The following is a 25,848-nucleotide window of genomic DNA, read 5'->3' as shown; positions in this document are numbered from 1 at the left end:
GACAGCACCCCCTCTGTTGCATTCCGATCTACTGGTAACTGTGTGGGAAAATCTGAATTTATTCATAACTCCACTGTTTCTCACCAGATTCCATTTGCTACAAACCTGTTGTTGTCTTTCGGCTTTTCCCGGTTAGGGGTCGCCACAGCGGAACTCCGGTCCGCTAATGATTGGCAGTAGATTTTCACGAATGCCGAGGTGCCAGCTCGACGTTCAATCTTCAACTAAGGCACGCCCATTTACGCATGTTTTTCGAATGCCCACCCAACCGTGTGGAGGACATGCAGACTCCACTCAATAAAATAAATTATTACCTTGTAGCCAATTATGGAACCCTGTCAGAAGTATAAGGCTTGAATCCTTCCACCTCCATTTGCCTACTGTGCGACTTTGAGCAAGTCACGTAAACAGACAGTGCACCACTGAAAAGTAACACTTTGCCCTTTGGGTTTCCTGATTCAGAAATAGATAAAATGAAATAATTTGGGGGATTACCTGATTCAGAATATAAAATTAAATCATTTTTAAACAAGTGCCTACACATTATTCTTTTGCTTTATCCAGAATTGTTGAGGAAATAATTTGATAGGTAGTTTTGGTGTGTTCCTTATAAAATGTGTAGTTTTCTTGAACTTGTAGTCCAATGCCTTAGACTACACTTTGGATTGCAATAGTGGCAGTACTGTAATTTTTGCTGCAAGATGTGTGCTTCTGTGCTTATACAGTTGTTTACATTCCAGTTTTTCTGCTAAAGTATTTTGCTTGTCATTTGCTTGCTTAAAGCTGCATTCCAGTGGCTTTCTGCATGTCACACTATTACTACTACTACTACTACTGTATTTCCCTTTTTCTTGTTTCTGCCCCAGCCCTCATTGATACATTCAGTACTGCTCGCCTTGCTGCTCTGTACACTTACAGTTCTTCCCTGCCCTTACTGGGAAAGCTAAACTTTCCAAAACTCTAACCTACCTGGGGTCAATAACGTGTAGCTCAGAGTCACATGATTGTGAGAATTGTGACCTTCTGCAGGTTCTGATATAACTGAGCTTTTATTGACTTTATTTGCTTGGATCCCAGCACAGAGCTACTCCCACCAAGGATTTTTTATTCATGATGCTGAGAAGTGTGGAAAGCCCTGAACTGAAAGAAACAAGCTTTTCATCAAAAAGGGAAGAAAAAAATAGGCTGTGATGTACATTGCTGCCATTGGATTCGCTCTATAATGGGTTGTCTGTGCAAAAGCTTTTTTCCCCTATAAGAGACCTGCAAAATCAATACAACCTTAGAAATCCAGGTCTGAGGCTTAAATAACCTGTGCCAAGCACAGATAAACACACCATTAGCTGCAGTATACATCCCTGTTCAAACAACTAGGCATTCCCCATGGCTTAGTTGTAAGTCCACCCAAATAGTATCTTAAACAAATTAAACTCTAAGCAGTTATAGTTACCCTTGCACCCCCTCCCCCCAAGTCATTTCTGGCAAAAGCATAGACCAGAACCTTCACATAACTTCTGTAGCCAGCCTGACTGAGATAGATATCTTGAGATAGTATAAGAATTGTCTCGCGTTGTCTGAGGATTGTCAACTATTCAAACAGCATCAGACAATATGTAAGAGATGTACATGTATGACATCCTTGAAGGCAAAAATCTTACCCACAGTAAACACAGACATAAATTGTCAACAGTACACCACACATCACACCTCATCAAAGCCACCACAATACACATAATCCATCATATGCTGAAGTTCAAAAGATTAATATGCCTAAACTTCAAAGGACATCTAAAACACAACACAGGCATAAAGCACACTCAGCAATGTAAATCTGCCACCTCACAGAGTACAAGGATTCCCAGAGTCACGGATGCTGAGTTCATAAGTCATGCATCTACCCAACCAAACATTCTAGTTATAGGCGACACCATTGTAAGACATGCAGATGAACCTCTTACCAGGCTGAGCAAGGAAAGAGTGACAGTTACTGGCTTGTCTGGAACCAGGAAATGTCAGATCACACACACAGGCAAGTCCTTGAATAACAGGTACTGTTATGATTCTGTCATAGTACATGTGGGGGTCAGTGACTGGAGATGCACCTCCTTGGACTATGTGAAGAGAGACATCATAGAGATCTCAAACTATGCATGCCAGACAGGTATATGCCTAGCTTTGAGCAGCATTCCACCTTCTCCAAGGATGATGTCACAATATGAGAAAAAAATAATTGACTTCAATAATTGGCTAATTTTTGGTGTCATTTGAAGGGGGTTCAGTACTTGTTAGCCTGGGAGGATATGATCAACAGACAATGCTGCTTTATCAGAGATGGTCTGCATCTGTCTCCTTTAGGGCTTTGATTATTGTCCACACCTACAGTACCATTTTTAGGCAATAGCAAGATAATAAATCTACCAACATAATGAAACAAGCAAAGGAAAATGTGAAGCTGTTACAGATCAGCGCTTGTAGCCTAAACAAGAAATTCTACTACCTACAAGCCCGTCTCACCTTGGAGGATGTATATGTCTGTACAGTGACTGAAACATAGTTTAAAATAGTGGACAGCACTCTGAATGTGCAGGACTATAATGCCCTGCTACACATTTAGACCAGCTACTGTGCAGGAGGGAAAAAAAGGTGGAGGTGTCAAAATCTTCATTCAGAAGAGGCTCTCATCAAGACTGATAAAACAGCATGATGCACTAGAGTGTCATCATGTCCAAATAACTATCAGTCACATACCATTTATTAGCTAGCTATAGGCCCGACCCCATGACTCAAGAAAGCTACAAAGCCTATCTACAGGAACTGAGGTCACTCAGTATTAAACATAATACCATGTTCCTAAGTGATCTAATCTATCCAACTATATAGTGGGAATGTACACCATAACTAGTGCACAAGTACAAAGATTCCAGGACTTTGTCAATACAAATGCCCTGGAACAATTAGCCCAACTACCCACTAAAGTAAAGAAGATCTTGGACTTTTGAGTGTCCTGATGGAGGAGTTTAAAAATTAGTGAGACCAAAGAAAGGTCAACTACTTGATTCACAGTGAGCCACTTGGTCTTTTTAAGAGAAAGGCTGTGCCATTCACATGTAAGTTACTTGCTAAGAATTGCCTTGGAGCTTTTATCCCCAGGTCTCTGCTGGAAATGGGCTAAAATCCAGTCGGACTTTCCTGGTAAACAAATATAAAATAAAATAAAATAAATAAATACAATAAATTCATGATGTGGGGAATAGGTAGTCAATACATTTTAGTAGAAATGGTTTGAAGTATTTCTGTGATTTTGCATGATGTGAAAAATTGATGTGCTGATGCTTTTGCTGCTTGCGGTCTTGGTTTTGGTGCCTTGCTGAAACAAAGTCAGATTACTGCACTGAACTCTGCAGACTATTAACCTTTTTAGCATGTAATGCAATCTTGAAAAGCTGGTGAAACTAAGCTGGCAGTTGCAGATTCGAAACCTAAGAATTCACTGACCTTGAGAATTTATGGCACTGCTTCCTTCCTGCATGGCAGTCTCACTCCAGATCCAGATGTCTGGGGAATTGTACTGCTGCAAACTGTGGAAACTGAAGTGTTCCTATTCAGGACTCAATCACTTACATAAATGTTAGTTACTGCACTTTTACTGAAGTGACCTTATACAAGACATTAGTCCCCTGTGTTCGAATACAGGCAAGGCTCACCACTGAAAAATTAAATGCAGATGTCTGTGTTGCTGCTTTTGATGCCTTGTAAAATCAAAGTCTGATTACTGCACTGAACTTTGCAGACTATTAACCTTTTTAGCACTATTAACTTTGTGCAGTTACTAATAACATGTCTATGCAACAGATGACACATACAGTACTGCACAGTTTACAGCTTTTAATGTCTCAGATTAAGCTTTTCAAATGGCACAGATGATCTCCAGTATACATATCTAACAATTAATCAGATCTAACACCATTCTATTTTACTGTCCTTATAAGCAGTCATTTGATGTTGATGTAATGAAGTCTGTTGTTAATCTACTTTGTATTCTGTTTTATGGTGAATTTAAGTGACAGTGTAGGGAGTTCCTGTTTACAACCTGGTAGGGAGTTGTTCATTTCTTCCGCCTCTGTCTCAGGAATTAAGGAGTTATCCTTATCAGCATTTCCTTGAAGTTGTACCAAACACAAAAATGTTTTCTGTTACATGCACAGTTGGATGCCTTTCTGCTTCTCAGCTAAGAGCAGTTTAACCCCTTAATGCATACATGGTAGCAAACAGAAATGTACATGCATCTAAGTGACTATATTTTCCTACATATATTCTAGCAAACAGAAGTGTACATGCATCTAACTAGCAAACAGAAGTGTACATGCACTACTGTTATATCATTTACTTCACATATATTCTAATAAACAAAAGTGCATATGCACTGTTATAAATGTCTAAATATATATATCTAACATGATGCAATGGCAAATCTCGAGGTAAACCATATTCTAGCACAGCAAATAATATAGCCCTAAAAATGGCTTCTTGTGCTGGTTGTGAGAGGGCGTAAGCCAGTTTCTGAGCTTAGAAAAACAGATAATTTATTTTATGGTAGAGTCTTCAACGTGGGTTTGGAAGCTTAGAGTTTGAGCCAGACATATTCCAAGGTAACTGTAAGTGGTAGTGGTTTCTGTGATATAATTATATTGGTTTTTGATTGTGATGGTTTTGTGGGTACCAAAAGTCAGTGTTTTAGTTTTGTTTTAGTATAGAAAAAGTTTTTTTTTTTTTTTGAGGAAAGCCACAAGCTAAGTGCTAGTAAGTCCTGTTGAAGTTGTTGAATGAATTGGTGGTTTGGAATGACAGAGACCTAGTTCATCAGCACAGAGTAGCAGTTGTAGGTATGGTAGATCAAATGAATGATTATTGGTGAAAATGAAAAACCGCAGAGGGCAAATATTGTTGAATGAATTGGTGGTTTGGGCTGGAATGACAGAGACCTAGTTCATCAGCACAGAGTAGCAGTTGTAGGTATGGTAGATCAAATGAATGATTACTGGTGAAAATGAAAAACAGCAGAGGGCAAATATGGATCCTTGCGGGATATAAGAGTGACAAGAGTGTGTAGTGGCTTTGCAGGGAAAGCGAGCAGTTTTAACTATGAATATTCTGTTCATGAGAACATCTTTAAACCAGTCTGTAATCTGTGTGCTGATTCCTGTGTCACTCAGGTTAGAAAGGAGGACTGTGCACTCCAACATATCAAAGGCTCAGGTGAGGTCAATGATGAGGACCCCTGTTAAGTTAGCTCTAACCATGTTGATTAGAAAGTTATTAGTCAGGGTCCAGAGTGCAGTCAGTGGGCTACCCCATGTCTAGAATTCATCCTGTTTGTGGGTTAGAAGGTAGTATTTTTATAGCCAGGAGGTGAGTTACTGGCATATGCATTGTGAAGAATTTCACTCAAGGTTGGTAGTATGGAAATTGGACTAAAAATACTATTAAGAAAAGCAGAAAATGCAGATGCTTTGAGTTGTGTCAGCATAATGGCTAAGTAAGGTTATTACAGTTATGAATACAGATGGAATATCACACTCATGGAGGGGATAAAGAGAAACTAGACTAAGGTCCACTTACAGCAGTTCATGAGAATCTGTGCTAGCCAATTCATCTTTTGAAAAATATAAACACTCTTAAGCGAGTTTTCCTGATAAAGCGTACAGTGTGAAATATATGCTGAAAAAAAGGCAGGAAGCAGTGACACAGATTTTTTCTTTTATCTAGAAAATCACTTTTTAAAAAAGATCCAAAGCATGGGTCTTGTACTATTTTTCAAGATGTTTTACTTTTTTAAATTGGAATTGCTGCTGCAGGATAGGTTCATGAATATTTTGGGTGGTAGGGTGCAGTGCTTGCAGTGGGAAAAGTCACAATTAACAAGATGTAGATAGACAGAGGTTAGATAAATATCATGAAATAAGGGTGACTTAGGAAGTAGGTGGAATGTTTGTATTCTGCTGTTGTTATTTATGTCAGTAATTGCTTTTTTATTTTAACAGTTGCAAACCAGACTGATTAGGATACGGTCACCCTGATTTGGGGTTCAAAGCTAAGCCTATCTAAAGGGGATGTTGTATGACTGGTGCAGACTTTGGAGGGCTGGGTATGGTGTGGAATTTGTGATGATAGTATGAAGAAGATAAATGAATAAAGAGAGGACTGGCAGGTGGTAAAGAAATGTGTAAAATAATTGTGAATACTTTCAGAAGACTAGAGATGGTACTTAAAAATGTTGTGAATCAGCATGCTGCACGAAGTATGAGAATTGAATGGACAAATTAATTGCTGAAATTCTTTGAAATTTAGCATAACACATGCTGGAAATTGGTTATGAAGTACTAACAGATTACCTATAGAAAATGAGAAGTTACAATGAATATATAGGTAAGAAAAAATAGTTATATTAGAACTAAAAGGATGTGTTTGAAGGAAGGCTGTGGTTAGTTCAGAATATTCAGTTCCAATACACTGAATGTTTTGCAAAGAGCAGCATTAGGAAAGGTTGTAACAGGAAAACATTGGGGAAATTTAGAATATGAAACATTAATTTAAGCTGTCTGACAGATCCTATTTTTGTGTAATTGAACTTGGAAGTAGTAAAATGTAGAACTGAGTATGCATGTTATTTTAATTAGGTATCCCTGATCGTCTTTGATTTTTAAAATCCTGTATCCCCAATTCTGTCATCTGGACGGTGAGATGTATGCATCACCATTTAGATTTCATAGTTTGAAAGCGACACTTCTTCAAAGAAAGGTAGAAACTCCAAAGAATATCATACTGAATGGAACCGTTAAGCCAGGATGTAAAGCTTTCAACCCTCCATCCCCAAAACATGTACCCCTTTTTAGAGGATAGTTAACTATAGAATCTCTCTATGTCCCTCCCATCTCATAACTCCTACTTAACTAGTATGGAGTCCCTAAGCATTATGCCAAACACTACTCTCCTAGGGGACATCAACTACCCTCCATCAACTGGAAAGCATATATATCCTTTAACAGATATGCCCTGAGATTTGTAGACTTCATCAATACAACCTCTCTGGAGCAGTTAGTTTGCACCCTAACTAGGGGCAATAAAATTCTGGATTTGGTCCTCACCAATATGAAACAGCTGTGCTCCCTAATTGCAATTCCCTCCCTGGTCAAATCGGACCATATTTCAGTCAATCATTCTTCAGCACCTTGGTAACCAGAGGTTATGCCAATGTCAATCCGCTGAAACTGAGTGATGAACTGGCTAACTTCCACATCCTCTTCCAACTCACTGACACTACTATTTATGCAGAACCTTTAATGCCAAATTTTATGCACATGTAAATAGCTGCATAGAAGCATGTTTCTCCCTCCCAAGTTAATACAATTGCAAATTCAAAATAACCCCCTATGGCAGAACCCAAATATAAAAAAAAACACTCAATGGAAATAAAAATAAATGGAACTCTCAAAATGCAAAAAAAGCTGTTGCTAAACTTAACAGCGAACTATGGACAGTGATCAAATCAACCAAAGCCAGATGTGAGGCACAAATTGCCACCCAGGCAAAGGACAATTACAAAACCTTCTTTAAATACAAAGACTCTGGAACATGTGTGATTTAATATCGTTTATTTTGCCCAACATAGGCTATCAATTACTTGAGCTTTTAAGCTGGTATGAGCCCCTTGTCAGGAGTTATTAAGTGAAGTGCTTAGAAAGGGAGGTACATCATTTATTTCCAATTGAATAGAAAAAGAAATCTTGAAAATGCTAGTGTGAAAAAAAACTGTAGCTCAGACTACAGAGTCAGACACTGTATGTGCGTGCGTGCGTGTGTGTGCGCGCGTTTGCTTGAGAGAAAGAGACAAACTGTAGAACAGAGTCAAGACATGCTATAAAAATCAAAGTTTGGTACGTTACATTAGATTGAATGTTCATTTAGTAGAGATGTCACTCAGACAGACTGCTCTGACATTTAATGGCATAATAAATCTCAAAACAAGAAATGTGTAGGGAGATTAGTTAAATCCAGAGAGAGAAAACAAGAAGCTCTAATTTGTAAGTTGTTAGTCTGTCTAAACAAGTAACCTTTGTGAGATAAATGTTTTGGTTAACAGAAAATATAAATTAGCAATAATGTCCGGTTCACTATGATGAAGAAGGCTGGGGCTACCAAGAGAATAAGATACTGGGTGAAAATGCATGAACGTTTTATGTAGTTAATACACAACATAGGCTGAGGTTTAGCTGACAGAATGAAGGAAAGAGGGAGGGATGGGAGAGAGAGAAAAAAAAGGTGTGGTTATGTCAGCTTACGTTTCTGAGGAACAGCAGAATTGGATAAAGTTTTGTTATACTGTTAAAACTGTCTGAACATTGACACTGTTAAGGTTGTGGTTACTACTATCCTGACCAGAATGTTATGTGAAAGTAACTACTCTCTTGTCTTGAATAAAAAACACCCCAGTAATCTTAACAGTCACTGTTAATACTCTGAAATAGTCATCAATTTGAATTCAGAGAAAATTCATCATAAATCATGTATTACCAGAAAAAAATATTGCTCTTCACTATACTTTATGTATGTCCATTGTTAGTTGCTTAAAAAAGTTAGTCTATGGCTAGGTAAAAAAATATTGCTCTTCACTATACTTTATGTATGTCCATTGTTAGTTGCTTAAAAAAGTTAGGCTATGGCTAGGTTTCTAAGGATCCTCATGCATCAACAGCCTAGTAAGTACCTATGACCCTTTGAACATTAATACTCTTCACATGTGGAATACTTATTAACAGCTTACTTACAACTTCAGCTAGGAAGCTCACAAATTATTTTAATGGACTGATTCAATTCAGTATTATTTATTATGGATATTAGTTAAAAAAATCTTAACATAGAATGTGTGGCAGACCCTTTCAATGTGGGACTGCAAAGAACATGGAGTTTTTAATACGCAAAATGAGGTACACTTGAAAAGCATGCCAAGACAGATGAAAACTTTCAGAGACCATTAGCTGGAGCTGGGAAGGGATGCAGGCAGCACCAGCTAGTATAATTATCTGTTGCACATCCTCCCTAGCACCTTATATATCTCTAAGCATTCTGCCATAGGTGTTGGTGTATATTTTTAGTATCTAGTCAGCCGAACCTTTTACAATTAAGGACCATGCTCTACTATTTTGAATAATATTATTTATTTTAAATAATGAGAACGTTTACACATGTATAGGGTTACCACCTGTCCCACTTTGCGAGGGACAGTCCCGCTTTGGGCAGTTGTGTCCTGACATGTAATTGTCAACATGGCAAATGTCCTGGGATTTTAGGACAAACATATTTCTTATATTTTATGTGATAGTTGCATTAAACAGTTAATTCTGTATCTAAAATACCTGACTGTTATGAGAAACAGACTAAGCAACTAAAATGCTACAGGAATACACTTTTCTGTAGGCAAAACAGTTATGTTCTGTCCTTTGTACTGGCCGTGGGTATGTGTCGGCCTGTACAGTCTGATGTCTGTACCAAACATGTCCCACTTTGGCCATTTGTAAGGGTGGCAACCCTAACATGTATAACACTCATGCACCATGAAGAATATCCCCGACTCATGTTTGTAATTTGTTGCAGAAAGAAATAAAAGTGTGTGTGCTGGGGAGGCGTATTTCTGATTAAGAGTTAATCCATTCCCAAAACAGTCTGCTGAAAGACAGTTACTGTACTCTCTCATCAGTCCTTGATTTTACCTCAAATTTGTGCATCGTCCCTCATAATATGTTTGAGTTTCCCTAAGATAGTCGAGAATTACAGTCAGACATTAATGCCTGATACTAGAGTTTTATACTTACAGTACGGAAAATGTAGTCTTGAGGTGAACTTGAGAAATCTGCAGAGATGTGTTCTCTAGAAGTAACATAGCTCTCAAGTGTACCTCATTACGAATAACGTACTTCATTTGGGGTCTTAAAAAGTTTACGTTCCTCGAATTTCCTCATTGAAAGACTGTCACACATTCAGTGTTAGGAATTTTTTAAGTGAAATCCATTGTAAATAGAAATTAATCATATTAATTCATTAAAAGATCTTCTTTATAAGTAAAACCAGCATTTTTTTAACCATCCTATGACCTTCCTAGTTGAAGTTGTTAGTAAGCCATTAGTATGTGTTCCACATTTTGCCCATCTGTTCCACATTATGAGGGCTAGTGTTCTTCATTTTAGAGATGGAAGGTCGAGAGCTACAGAAGTATACATGGCCGCATTTTCTCAACTATTTGCGTCTAAGTCTATAAATGTTTGTAACTATAACTATTTGTGTATGTACGCATGTAGACGTACAAAATTCATAGTTTACCTTAAATGCGCGGGTGTTCACGACACCCCGTCGCACCCATACTAGCCGTTGCCGTTAACCATGGGTAGTACGATGGAGGACGGTATGACTCACAAGTCACTAGGACTACATTTCCCACAACATACTTTGCATTCTTCTCTACAAATGCAATGGCAGCAGAAACGCATGCTATCAGTTACCTAGTAACCCATGTAAACAAAGATGGAGCCGTCAGAACAGGCTAGTGATGATAACTTTGATGTGAATGAAAACCAAGGTAAGAAGAAACTGCAAACTTAATCGTCTGGATTTATAGTAATACCCCCTTTCGTCCGGGAGAGGTTACGTAGTTCATAGAAAATTCACTAGGTTGTAATGATATTTGGAGCTGCATATTTATGGGTTCCAACTTCCATCAGGTTATACGATGTTGCGATTTTCTTTAAGAAATGAATCTCTATGAGCGCTGGATGCTATGTGTACAGTGGTATGGCGCGCTTTCTGTTTGCCAAGTGTGATACTGATTTTGGAGTCTCTAAAATACAGAAATTGGGTTGTCGTGAGATTTAAACCTCAGTGTGTTTTTAGTATCGGCTTCTCCTCCCAAGACCCTTTTCAGTTTCAACCCGAGCCAAGCCAATGCACAAAAAGTAAAGGCACTGGTTAATTTAGCCACTGGTATGCACAACAGATGCTAGGTATATTCACATGACAATAAATCGTTTAAAACGTATTGAGACAAAGCAGTATACAAAAGATTGTGTAACGACATTATTAATTTTTCATAGTTATTACGTGTTACATCATTACGATAACGCAAATCAGGTAAATGGGATTAGGTGCTGTCTTTGAATCGAGTCATGAGTGTGGGTCCACTGTTGTGCTTTTTTAATGTGTTGAAATGAGGTCCTAGTCAACAGGGGCAGCGTATGAGAGTGTTTTCTTAGTAGCTACCAGGATGAATGCATACGAAGTGGGGGTCTCACAGACTGAAGGCGCATCAGTTGACTTTTTATTTTCATTTTGTGAGGTAAAGGTTGGCCATATTCTTGAATGAGGAATTTAGTAATTGAAATGTTTTAGCAAGATTTCTACCAGTTATCAACAGCCATTTGCCTTTTTTTTACATATCTCTCAATTATTAAATTTAAAATCATAGTGCTTTCTTGTTTATCAGAAGTGAAGCAACTGTCTTATGAAAAAAAAGTGCATTCCCCCAGCTAACTCTGTGCCATTTACTGAACAGATCTGTGAAACCACTCAACCAATCTTTGGGTCCCAGGGTTTGGATTATAACCTAACTGCCACCAAATGATGCATACAGAGGTCCAGACCCCATGCTACTATAGGTGTACAAAGTCTGCCTGATTGAAGGGTGCCAAGCTGTCTGAGTGCATTGCCACCTTCTACAAAGCCCACCTCCCTACAAATGTCTTCAAGTCTGCCCTTCTGTGTCAAAGCAGCATTAATAAGTTCATAGATTCATACTAAGCTAACTGTCCTTGCGAGCCATTTTAAGCCTAGCCAATTATCCCTTGTGAGACTCAAACCCTGCACCTTGTGTTTGTAAGGCAAACACCTTATTGCAGCAATATAGTCTTCTCTCCTTAATCCTTGGTGAGGAAGGGCAAAACCTGAACAAAAGAAAAATCACTTTGGTGGAAAAGACAGGAAATATCTTTCCAACCCATAGTGAAGTAACCCTTGTAGGCCAGAATGACATCATCTTTCCCAAAGCTATACTCCTTTTGCTTTTGTGAGGAAGAACAGATTTTTTTCTTTTTCTTTTGTTCTTTTGTCGAAAGGATCCGATAGCCAATGTGACTTGTAAAGGTTGTCCTGGATCCAGGCTACCTACCCTATCTGACTAACCATAGCCGGCCTTAGGCATAGGCCAACTGGGTGGCCGCCTAGGGTGCTGCTATAGCAAGGGTGCTTTTCCAGCATTTATTTGCTGTAGGTAAACCAGGATAGAGCACCGACTGGTGTGGTGGGGGCGCTCTAGCAGGGGCGCTTTTCCAGTATTTATTTGGCGTAGGTAGACCAGAATAGGGCACTGGGTGGTGTGCTGGGGGGTGCCGTGGAGCCCTTTTGCCTAGGGCACTAGTTGACATAAGGCCGCTCCTGTACCTAAACCACATCCTGCTCTGCCCTACCCATTTCATACTCGCACCCCTTTTTCAGTTATACATGTAATTTTCTCCCTACCAACCCTCTGGGTCCTCAGTTCATTGGCCTGCTGTCATTCTCTCATATATGCCATACAGTAATGTCCAGATCTGGCAGTCTGACAACATGGGCCCTCTAAAACATCTTGCAGCTGCTTTTTAACTGAAACTCATCCTGCCATGCTGTTCCATTCAGACTCGGAAAGATATTATTCTCTTTGGTAAATGTTTAAATGGCTAAGCATCCAGATTTCAACCTCTTTGGCTTGTTATCTGTAAAAGAAACAATTATTAAAACAAGTAACCTCTGACTATATTTTATATGCTTACCATTTCCTCCTATTTAGCTAAATTTTTCTTCTCTGATGCCCCCTTGACATGTGCATAGGATGCTGCCAGTCCTACCTGAGTGAGATATCATCATCATCAGCCCCCTTTGTCCCATTTTCTAAGTGGGGTTGTGGTGTCGTGTCAACTGTCACTATCTCTCACCATTCAGTGCCACTCTCCTACCTTCTTCGATAGTCCTGCTTGATTGTACTAGGTCTTCTCTCACATAACCCATCCATCTCTTTGCTGAGCTGCTCTTGTTTCCTCTTGCTTGCTTCCGGTCTGTCCCAAATCTTCTTCACCAGATTGTCTTCTGCTTTTCTGTTCATGTCTGAACCACTGTAATCTGTTCTCTTTGCCCTTCTCTGCGATTGGAGATGCTTTGGCTTTTGCTCTGATGCCCTTATTTCTTCATCTGTCCCATAGTGTGCATCCTACCACCTGTCTCTGGTTTCATTTTCATTATCTACAGCTTCCTCAACTGCTCTGCCTTTACTTCCCAGGTTTCTGTACCCATCTGATTCTAGCTTTGACCTCCTCATTCACATTTCCCTTCTCCTCAACCACCCCTCCCAGATTCTTGAAGCTGTTAACTTGTTCCACTGTTTCTTTTTATCTCAATTCTCAGCTTCTTCTAATTCCCCGATTTGCTGCCATTACAACTGTTTTAACTGTACACAGCTTCATCTTATGTGCCTTCAGTTTTGCTTTCCATTCCGCTATTTTTTTGCTGAAGCTCTTGCTTAGAGTCTACCTGTAATGCCACATTGTGTGTTACATATCTGCTGTGACCTCATGTGAACCTGCTGCTTTCCCTGACTTCATTTTCTGATTCTTGCTGACTACCTTCGAGTTTGCTTGTATATCTGTTATCCTCTTATACCAGTTTCCCATCTCCTCTTACCCATTTTCTTTCACATACTAAATACAACTGATCCAAATAAACCAGTTCTAAAACTTGCCTATTTCTTTTCTTCCTATTTGATAAGATTTTTTTCTTGCTATGTTATTTATACTCAAAAATGTTGTTCTCCTATTATGCTTTTTGGGGTTGATGTGTTTAAGTTCTTCTTCAGTGACTGTTACTGCCTATATTTTCTTTGGTACTTGCGTATTATCGCAACCACACTGCGAGCCTGGAGTAATTGGCAATGTTTTCATGAAACGATTAGTGTTAAACCTCAGAAGAGGTGTGTAAACTCCTAACTACTTTTCAGTGATGTTGCTTGTGAGGCTGGAAGAGGGAAAATGGAAAAATGCCTCTCCCTGGCTAGCATCCTTTACTGACGATTTTCAACTGTCACGGAAGGTAACACTCGGTCAGGAATGACTAAGCAGGGCCTTTTAGTAAACGAAACCTTGTTTCTAGCCCTACTGTTTTAATAATTCCCCCAAATCATGCACTAAGTATGAATGCTTGTCTCCCTAAAATATTTCAGTAGCTGCTGGTAACTGCTGGTAACCAAGGAGGGACAATGGGACACAAATCAACACAGGTACTCACATGTGCAGACCCATTGTAAACACACAAGTGCTCTTTCCAAAATGAACTGCGGTTCCCAATTATACAAAAAAAAAAAAATAGCATTTAACATTAACGGTGGCCGACATCAGCAAATCTTGCAGTTTTTGCTGCTGTGCAATTGTGTGTCAGACAGTAGCAGATGAATGAAGGGCAGGTTTTATTGTTCCACATGCAGACAGCTTTCACTATCTTACCTTGTATGAATACTTTTTACAATGCAGCAGTCTTACACAAGGAAGTAAATATGTACTTCACTTTTATAAAGGAGTCTGTGCCACAGTTCCCAAGTAACTTTGAAAAAGTATTTGGCAGGAGAAGGGCTTGCAAATTAGCTGCTTCTCCTGCTCCGAATGTGGTTGCGATAATACAGAAGTACCTTTTCTTTCTTGATTAATACTTGTACCTGCAGATAATTAACTAATTCCTGGCATTTTTCCTTGGTCCTCAGAGTTTTGTCAGTTGAATATTCCAAGTTAACCAAACAGGTAACTTGATGAATTTGTCAGAGGGACTACTTTCAATCATTTTTTCTTTTTAAATCTAGTAATGAACCCTTTTTTCTTCTCTTGCTATTACAGTGTTTGCTAACTTAACATTTTCTTAAATGCTGATCCAATATTCATCTGCTTTCCTTCCTTCTTTCTTTTTAAATGGCTTCTACCTTTGAGCTTTCCCCAAGAGCAGGTTCTCTAGATTCTAACCTGAAAAAACTCTCTGCTTTTAACAAGAATTCATATATTTTTTCCAGTATGTTTTTTAAAATGGGGATTTGCTTTTTTTCCAGATAAACTTCACATCAATATAGAAAATAGACGGTTCCCACAGCAATCTGGCCTATGCAATTTTGTAATAGTGCATCTGACAAATACCACAAAGCCTACAAATTATAGGATCCTACATCATCATACATTTCCATATACTGGCTCTTTCACAACTTCTGACCTACACTGTCAAGCCCTCATACTGCTCTTTAGTATTTCTAACACATTTCATGAATCTAGAGCTCAACCCCCCCCCCCCCAACAAGACTATTTCCTTTTCTATGGTCCCAAAACTAATCCAGCCCAAATTCATTAAGTCAATTTCCTCTCTTCTTTTTTTTTCTTCTTCACATTGAAGACCTTGGCACATTAAAACCTAAAGGTTTTTATGATTTTAAGAGCTTACCCGAAAATCTAATTTCCCTTTGTATTATTTATTTATTTATTTTTACTTATCTTGATAGTTTTATATAAAACTGCCTAAAATTATACATGCTTAGTAACTACATACGTGCTTACCCTTATGTGGACACATTCACTCTAATCCTGGGCCCACTTCAACCAGTACACCCACACAACCACACACCAGTAATTCCCACAAATCCATATCTATATTGTCACGCTAAATCTGAGAAGCAGTCATAATAAAATTTCTAACTTTCATGCTTGGATTAGCCACAATAAACTTGATGTGATTACTGCTACTGAAACATGGCTAAAACCATACATTAAGCACTCCAAATTTTTTCCCATAGGGTTCTAAACTTTAAGATCAGATAGACCTTGCAAAAATGGAGGTGGTGTTGGACTGATGTTTTCATAACACCTACAATAGTTCCCTATATAAACTCTACTCCACTGTTTGCTAATGCCAGATTTCTTATTTCCTTTCTAAAAATGAATGACCATAAAAAATTATGTATCGTAGTTCTCTCTATACCCCTGGTAACGGCATACCCATACTGGAGGAAATCCTTGCCTAGATTTCCAACAATATTAAAAATTAAACCATTATCCTGGGTAATGTAAATATCAACTGGACATCCTCAAATAATAATCTATTTAATTTTACTCAGCTTATCACTTCTCAAACCAGACCCAATAGGAACAATGACAATGGTTCCATTTTAGATTGAATCCTGGTCACTGACCCCAATAAAATATCCTCATCTGGTACAGTCCAAAACACCATCGGTGATCACCTTCCCACCTTTGTACAACATACTGCCCCCTCCTTTCAAAAAACACATCAGCACAAACAAATCAGGAACCTAACTAAATTCAACCCATTAATCTTCATAGATACTCTAAAATGATTAACTGGTGCACACTACAAAGACTCACTCTAGATAATGCAGTTGACTACTTCCAACTCAACATTTCTCCATACACCGAATAGCCTTTCTCCCCTCCGTCTATAGTGGATCAAAAGAAATCATGCCCCATAGCTGACTAAGACCACTAAGGAGCTTATGAAAACCAGAGATAAAATTTGGAGACTATAGTTAGCAAATAACCCCTCCTCCCCAGATCTGTTGAAATTTAAACCTCAAAACCAGGTAAAAAGACTAGTTGGCAAAGACAAGACCACTACCTAAAACTACAGACTGACCATGAGAAAAAACATAAAAAGTTCTAGAATTCCATTATTTCACTACTAAATTGAGGCACAAAGTGCAACCTATGTCCACACCCCGACAAAACATCTCAAGAAGTGGCCATTCTCTTTAATTCTCATTTTATCAACACTATTGCACACATCACTGCCACTTGTCCCCAAGCCCTTAACAGCACAAACCCTGCAACTCCTTCAACTACACCCTCCCATTCTTCTCACAACTCCACTTCCCATTCTACACCTACATCCTCTTTTAAACCCTTTCCAACTACCACAATAAAACAACTACTTATCCAGCTCAAACCTTGCTCCAGTACTTCTGACAAACTAGCACAATTCCTAAAACTAGGAGCCAAAAATATTGCCTACCCTATATCCATACTTCTAAACAGATCCATTCAAGAATCTCATGTTCCCAAAATCTGGAAAAAAGCTCTTCTTCTTCTCCTCCTTCTCCTCAAAGCTGGCAGCAATATTGATATCTGAAACTTCAGACCAATAGCCATCTCTCTCCTATCTCAAAGATCTTGGAAAAATGTATGCATATTCAGTTTCTAAACTTTCTACTTCACAATCAAATCCTATCTCCCACAAAACATGGAGTCAGGCCAGGCCATAGCAGCACAACTGCCCTCATATCTTTTATGGACACAATTAATAGAGACTGACACTGGCAAAATTGTCTCCTCTCTATTCCTAGACCTCTCAAAAGCATTTGACACTGTCTGTCACCCTCTACTTCTAATCTAGCTCTCTGACTGACCTTTCTCTCTCCTCTCTCAACTAGTTCTCAAGTTATGTAGCAGATAGACAACAGGCAAATGGCAACATTCCCTCTCTCCATATTTCAAGAACTGTACTGGAATCCCCCAAGGTTCCATACCAGATCCCCTTCTATTCATCATTTTTATCAATAATTTTCACTCTTCAATAAATCAAGGATCTCTTATTCAGTAAGCAAACAGCTCAACAATTATATGCTCTGCCAATTCCATACCTGACCTGCACATATAACTCAGTCAGCCTTTACCTCTACTGAGATCTGGATGTACATTAATAATCTATCCCTCAACCAAAACAAAACCAAGATCATGCTATTCACCCCTAAGAAGTCAACCCCCTTAAAGAAAGCCCACTCACTATACTTTCTCAAAAGTAACACAGCAATCAATGTTGTTCCCCGTACAAAACTATTAGGTGTAATTATAGACAAATGCCTGAAATTTGAGTTACACACATCAGCAAAACTCACCAAAAGCTAGGAATCCTCTAAATGAATAAACACTTCCTTAGCCCCGCCACAAAACAAGTTCTTGCTTCCACTTACCTCTCTCTTATATAGTGCTCCTCTGCTTACTAATATCCAATCCTCCCTAAAGGCTAAACTTGAGACTTGTTATAACAAAGCTGCCAAATTAATAACAAACGCCAAACACTCTACCAATCACTGTACCGCTCTCTGAACTGGCTAGAACTATCCCACTACATCATCTACTTGCAACTAACAACCGCACACAAAATAATTTTTAAGGCATCTGATTGTCTTGCCCTTAGCTTGATATTTAGTTACTACCATCCAAAGAGGCCTCTCGGATCAGAGAATCAACACCTCTTGCAGGTAGAAAAAAAAACCTGCCAGATGGCCAGCTTTTATACTCTTGTTCGGTAGCCAAAAATTGGAATGACCCTACCATTATCCATTAGAACTACTCAAAACCCTGCTTCTTTCAAAACTTCTCTAATAGACTACTTGTCTTCTATCTGAAATTGCACCTGCACCTTCTCTCCACCTCTCAAAATCTAACTGCCTCTGCCTAATGCAGATATTGATGTTTAATATGTACTATGTATCAATACCAGCTGAAAGTCCTGCTAAACTACTGTCAGAAACATCTATGAAATGTCAGTTTACCTTTGTTGTTCTCTACTTTTGTCAATTGGTTATCTTACCATTAATTCACCCTATTGTTAAATATGTTAACTTTGTTGTATATACTGCTGAAATATAGACATTTTATATGAATACATCTGTATGTTATGTTATTTGGGGAGCTTTTCTCCATAGGTTTCCACTGAAAATAGCTTCACAAAGGCCCAGTAGATTACCCTGGTAAATAAATGCAAAATAAATAAATACATTTTATATGCCTGTATTGTATTAACTGTTAGTTACACTGCTTATCAATCTTTGCAGACTCTGTCACCAATGGCTTGTGATGCCTAAACGTAATGCAGAGCAGCTCCCATTTTACTACAAGCTAATGCAAATGAGTTAAGAAGGTTTCTATGCATCCTAGCATAGACAATTAACAATTATCTTGATCTTCATAACAGTGTTTTATTACTTTCATCTGTATTTTAATAAAAATAAGCTTGGTCTCATCATTCAAATTTGTGTCCTTGTGGAGACATAGAAATTGTGGCTTTAACCTGAAAAGAAGGTGGTTTCTTAAATGAGTTTTTACTTCTGAATCTTTGACCAGAGTACTGCAGTACCTTAACACATTACTGAAACCTTGAGTACCCAGGTTTTGAAATAGACTGTTTTACTACAGGTAGGCATGTAGTTAAAAGATGTTTAAAATGACAGGAATTGTTAAAACTAGAAACAAGTTTTATGATAAAATTTGATATAGTATAGCCACATGGATTAAATAAAGACACTGGCCAAGATTCAGACAGATGTAGCTACCAGTGCTTTTTGGGCAGTGCTACTGTGCTCAGTGCCATGATGGTGACATTCTGCAATTCAAAGACATGATAAAGCCCTATAGAGCAACATCTCATTATCATGTCTGCTAATCAAAGCCTAGTGCAGTTAGCATTAAACATGTAGTGCTCCCCCTAGCAACCCATACAGTGCAATTATACAGGCACCTATTGACAAGGCCATATGCATCATGCACTCCTACATGTATGCATAATAAAAGTCATGCACGTGTGTGCACACAAACACACCTACACACACAGGTTCAGAGTATTTAACTGATGAAGTGTTAACTACATTCCTGCCATTGGAATAAGTAGACATATGCAATCAAAAAGCAGCATACATATTTTTCAAGTTTGCTCCCCCAGTTGGGAAGTAGAGTAATTCTTCTGTTACCAGGGAAGAGTGCTGAGTAAGCCCACATGGCTAATTAGTATCAGCGGCACCCCTGTACTGCTGCATTTTCAAATGGCCTTTGCCAATGAGACTGGGGTAGTGCTTCCTGCCTTTATCATCCTACTGCAGTGGCACAACATTGGTCACTGAACTGGAAACCCAGATTCCATTGAGCAGACATGCACAAAACAGATTTGTGCATTGCAGTCCAGGTTTATGAAGTAAGGTTGTATGAAATTAATGAGTTTGTTTCTTTAAGAAATTAAAGTATTTTATTGTCTGTTGTAATGATTGTAGGAATATTGTGTATTTATTGATTGAATTTGTGCATTTAAGGTGCAGTCATTGAAATATTTTTATAGTCGTAAAGGAGTTGTATCTGGGTATACAGAAGAAATAATATGCATGTTTTTATTTTCATGGAGTATCTCTTTTTTAGTTTTTGTGTGTGCATGTTTTTGTATTTTTAAATAAGACTACATTATTGTTTTGCAAAGCACATTAGGCTTACTGAACTCAATATAGTGTTGATGTATTAATATATGTAACTGATTTTATGTGTTTGAAAGTCTAATACACTGTTAAGTGTCTCTTTAGGTTAATATTCTTTTAAAAATACACTGAATTTTCAGAAGAAATGCTGACATGCATTCATAATGATGAGCACTGTGAAAGAGGGATTTTATAGAGGGTAGCTTTAATTTACAAAACGTTTTGGTGTTCCTTGGCTACATCAATATTCTCACTACTGAATCTAGAAATAAAATAATGTGCAGTGTTATCTAACAAACAGGAATAATATATCCAATCTTTTTCATAATTAAACAGTTGTATCAAAATAAATCTGGTCTACCTTCAATTTTCTGCATTGCTTTTTGAGTTAAAAAAAAGTAAATACTTCAAAACACACAACAATTTTATATTGCAAATTTCTTTTTTTTAACAACATATCTGTATATTTTGCTTGGGAATGCTTTGTGTGTTAATTGCATATTGTTTGTAAGAAAGCGTTTTGCTTGTATGCTGTGCTGCTTTTAACTCTGGGTACTGGCCATCTAATATGGTGTATCTGTGGAAATTATTATGCTGCAGATAGAATGCTCTGTTTATTTGCTGTTATATAACTTGTTTGTAAACTGCACTGGCTAGGTGCTAGACGTACTACACTGTTTGCAAAGCTTTTGTTCCATGGAGATTGTTGTCCCCTTATGCCTTTGTCTGTCTGACAGGACCAGTACAATAAAATAGTTAGATAAATCCAACACGTGACCATCAAGCGTCCCTCCCACCTCCCTTATTAGCCCATTTATTCCTTCTGACTCGAGCACTGTAAGACTCCAGAAGAGCCGGGGATATCTGCATATGCCCAGGAAGAGTAAGAAGACATTTCAGAGTTTTCCTAGCTACTCTCCTTGGTTATAGTATGCATGGTGCTGTGGCTTGTAAATATTTATTTCTGCACATCTGTGCCCCCCAGTTAGAATGTGTCCACTTCTTTGTAGGCTTGCACCCTCCATATCCCTAGTGTAAATGTGGTAGTTCCACCAACACCCTTTCCTTGGGATAGACATGCTGGCATCAGCCAGTCTGTCCTATTCCTTCTCACCTGGCTCCTTCATTTGCCAGGCTGCCTGTCGAGTTTGGGTCATATGGGGCATAATCAGAACCAAAACCGTGTCTTGGTATTTGCATGCTTATCAAAGTTTTGTGGCCTTTACTGTTTTGCCTATAACTGACCTCCTAAAGAGGAGTAAATCTTACTGCTTAAGATTCTCTGCAGAATAACCCAAGACAAAAGGACTTCAGAAGTCAGATCACATACTGTATGTTGAAATCTTTTGCAATGTTTATTTATTTTTATTTTTCTGCTCACCCCTTTGGTCTGTCTGATTCCTTCGTTCTGTATTTGCAGGTAGATTTTCCTTTATTTTGTGTAGGTGTTTATTTTTAGGAGGTATACTTTAAAAAAATCATCTATCCATCTACATGCCCTTTTTCCCATTTTGCACATGAGGTCAGGGTATCACTTCAGCAGTGGCAATCTAGAGCCACGGTTCACATCTCTGGATGGCTAGTGTCAAATAAAAATTTCCATACATTATATCTTCAAACATCCAGTTTGCCAAGTTACAGCATAGATAATGTTCTGTTCATATAAAATACAAACACCAGAAAGGTAAACAAACCAACAAATCCAGAAAGATGGCTCGCACCAGTTGCAGGCACACGTTTTATTCAAAACAGCAGTGAAAGCTTGTAAGTGCTTTCGTCCCAAGTTTAAAACAATACAGGAACTTCATCAGACAAGCTAAAACTGCATTTAAATAAAGCAAGGCATATTACATCATTTCCCCTTTACAAACTTAAAGGGAAATCATGCTCATAACAAAAGGCTATGGTCTTGGATACCAACTGTAAAAATGTTACATGGTACAAACTTAAATTGCTAGTATAATGTTTAAAAACATATAATAAAGGCATATTAGAACATATTAAATGTTTCATAAATATATGCATACAATTATACTAGTGCTTTGAAGGGCACAGAGTTAAGCAATCAAAACATACACGTTCCTATGCAAAAGTCACTTCAAATTAAAAAAAAATGTATCAACATTTACCGTACCCATTAAATTCTAACTCGTATACTTTCACATCTCTTAGGTGTGTCATACTGAAATGGGCAAGACTGAAAATAAAAAATAAAATAAAACTGCACTAAATGTACTATGTTCAGGTCAGTGGATCTAGATGTAAACGTGTATATGTGTATTCTAAGTTAATACTGGGTTCATGGCCACATGAGTTGTTATAAAGCAGTAAACATCCACATATGGGAACAAAGGGATGTCTTATCTATTTTATCTATTTAACGCCTTAAACTTTAAAAGGCTAGATATAGATAAGTGATCATTTAAGCCTAGCCAGTGTGTGGAATCTAACCTGATCTGCTAAAATAATTCGGCTTTTTCTAACATGTAAGGCCAGGCTCCTCCTCTTAATGAAGGGGATATGGTGTCCAGCACATCAAACTTGAATTTGTGGTCAGTGTAGTGATTAATGTGTTTCGCCAGAGCATTGACTACGAGATGGTCCCTAATGTTTCAAAGGTGTTCGCCTACTCTACTTTTAAGTTTCCGCTCCGTTTTGCCTATGTAAAAACATGGGCAAAACTTGCAGAGGGCACAGTAAACTACCTTGTCGGAATTACAGTTGAATTTGTCCTTAATCCTTAATTTCATGCCATTTATAGTGGTTTCATTTCCATCTGATATGTAGGGGCAAAACATACATGAACTACATTTGTGCATATAGCTTGCTTTATGTGGTTTATCTTGGTGTTCTAATAGAGATTTCATGTTTTTCCCTTTTACGGAAAACACAAGTGGATTTGTTCCCCAAAAATGTTTGCAAATCTGTTTAATTTGTTGGCAATTTCCAGTTTTTTTTAAGATGTTCTTAGAGTAGGCGTCAACTGAAGAAGTAGTAAGAAAACAAGATTTAAACAGGCTAGTATCATGTATCTCTGTCATTGAAACAACTACATTTGGGAGGTAGATTCAGTCATTACACTCATGGCGGAATTGGGAATGGAATGGTCACTATGAGGCACTTCTGTGTTCAGGAGGGGAGTAAAGTAGCCACTCTCTGGTTTGACCAAGACTTATGTTGTCAACTAGGTTTTGTGGATAACCTCTTCTGAGAAACATGTTACACAAGTTGTCACATTCATGCAAAAAGGCCTCTTTTTAGTGAGGTCATTCTGGCAGCTGTAACAAATTGGCCTTTCAGAACGCCCCATTTCTGTGTAAAAGGGTGGCAGTTGGTAAAGTGTAAGAAATTGTTGGAGTATGTACTTTTGCAATAGATCTCAGATGTGAATCTCTTGTTGACTATGTCTTTTTTAAGTAATACATCTAAATAGGCTATTTGTGTTTCACTGATGGTATGTGTAAATCTTAAAAAAGAAGTTGAAATGTTGAACTGTTGAAATGGTCAATCAGCTGTTTGGGACCATCCCATAGAATAAAAATGTTGTCCAGAAAACGAGTGTACATGTGACAGATAAAATGGGGATTCAAAGTTTTTTCTCCCATTGTAACATTACAGTGTTGGCGTACATACCCCCATACGCTGAACCCATGGGCACACCTTCATTTTGGTCATAATAGTTCTTGTCAAATAAAATGAAGTTATTTTTCAGAATTATGTCTAATAACTGTTCAAATGTGTTGATCCTGTACTGACTTATCCCTTTGTCTGTCAAGTATTCACAAAACCATTGTGTCCCTACATCATGTGGGATAACAGTATAAAGGTCCCTAACATCCACTGTGATAAATGTGTAATGCTCGTTAAACTGTACTGAATTGATGTTCTTCAAAAAGTCCCAAGAGTCGATGCAAAGTAGGGGTTCAGATTTTAAAATACCCTTAATTTCCAAATCCAGAAATTTTGCCAATGGTTGGGTAATAGAACCATCAACAATGGGGCATAAAGGGGGTTGGTGTATGTCCTTGTGGATCTTAGGAATACCAAATATTGATGGGGTAATCGGATAATTATTGGTGTTCTTCCATACTAATTAAGCCATCTATAAACAGATCTTGTAGGTGACCCCTAATCTTATGGTAAGCACCATTCAACTCATTTAAAAAACTGTGAGTGTATGTAGGTGAATCCAGAATTTCTCTCATTTTTCTCACATAGTCATGCTTCCACATAAGGACACCACCACCCCCTTTATCCAGTTTCATTACTAAAAGGATGGTGTTAGAAGACAAATCTAGTTCCATAATCTCTTCAGCACATAAATTATTTGTAACTTTGTTCCTATTAGCATTTACACAGCACGTTCTGATATCCAGCTCACACACACATTCAAATGTGTCTAGGGTGGAAACAACTGGAGGGTTAGAAGTGCTAGAGACCTTCAATGGGTGTATGATATTATCCACACCTTGGAATAGCAAGTCTAAATTAAGTTTTCTAACATATATTGTTTTAAGTCCACAATGGTATTCACAACATTAGCAAACCTATTAGGGGTGAAGGTAAAGTCCTTAGGCAACACATTACATAAGTGTACATTAATGTCCACATCTGTGTAGTTTATTAACAGGTTAATAGGTTATTACTAGGCTAACTGCCAGTTTGGGCTATTTGAAGCCTAGCCAGTTACCCCAAGTGAGAATCAAACCCTGCACCTTGTGTCTTGGTAAATACCTTAACCATTATGTCATCTTCCCACTTACAAATACACCTTAAAGTCCCCTTCTGTGTTCAAGTGGACTGATAAGGGGGGTAACATACATTTATGTGGGATAATGGCATAATGGTTAAGGTGTTTACCTTACAGACACAAGGTGCAGGGTTTGATTCTCACATGGGGTAACTGGCTAGGCTTGAAAAGGCCCACAAGGGTAGATAGCCTAGTACTAATCTATGAACCTATTTATTTCTATGCAAGGAATTTGTTCAAATGTTAATTCCTCCCACATCTCCCCCTCCATGCACCCCTGTAATGTCCCCTGTTCCTTCCATTGTACCCTTGCTGGTAATTGTCCATTTGTTGTCTCGTTTGGTATGAGGCTCTCTGATTCTGCTGCTTTCTTAGCTGTTCCGATCTTTTCGGAGCGGGTCAGTCTTCCTCTAAAAAAAGACTCCTCACCATCATTGTTAAAGTTATCCTGGCCACCAAAATTTAACATCCAAATCCTGACTATTGGTGGTCCATTGTTTAGAGGTCCATTCCTGGAAGGGAGGGGGTGGGGGTATGCACAGTTGGAATTGTAGTCTTTTTTTCATCTCTTGCAATCTTTTTTTTATTTTCCTGTTCTTAATTGTGTTCATTTTGCTTCTCAATGGAGTGAAAAATACGGGTGTAATCAAATCTGTTGGTCGGAAACAAGGGGTCCTGTGTAATCTTTTTGTCAAGTTTTTCTGCTTCTTGGCCTAGAATGAGGATATGCTCATCATTATGTTGG

The 25,848-nt window shown here is 38.2% G+C and overlaps 2 protein-coding genes across 2 annotated transcripts in view; one reads left to right on the top strand and one right to left on the bottom strand.

The window, feature by feature from the left end:
• Nucleotides 1-10,445, bottom strand: part of LOC122803500 — a 601,463-nt gene extending 591,018 nt beyond the window's left edge. The window contains exon 1 of the mRNA XM_044073138.1: nt 10,375-10,445. The gene's annotated coding sequence lies outside the window, so the exon portion shown is untranslated. The remainder of the gene's footprint in view (nt 1-10,374) is intronic.
• Nucleotides 10,446-10,469: 24 nt separating this feature from the next.
• Nucleotides 10,470-25,848, top strand: part of CFAP44 (cilia and flagella associated protein 44) — a 1,689,287-nt gene continuing 1,673,908 nt past the window's right edge. Inside the window, exon 1 of the mRNA XM_044073142.1 lies at nt 10,470-10,630. Coding sequence (XP_043929077.1) covers nt 10,576-10,630 — 55 coding nt within the window. The 5' untranslated portion in view covers nt 10,470-10,575. The remainder of the gene's footprint in view (nt 10,631-25,848) is intronic.

The sequence above is a fragment of the Protopterus annectens genome, chromosome 5.part1 (genome assembly GCF_019279795.1).
Source record: "Protopterus annectens isolate FY-2018-M chromosome 5.part1, PAN1.0, whole genome shotgun sequence".
Lineage (NCBI taxonomy): Eukaryota > Metazoa > Chordata > Ceratodontiformes > Protopteridae > Protopterus > Protopterus annectens.
The sequence above is the reverse complement of the archived record's forward strand: the minus strand, read 5'-3'. Positions and strand labels throughout refer to the sequence as shown.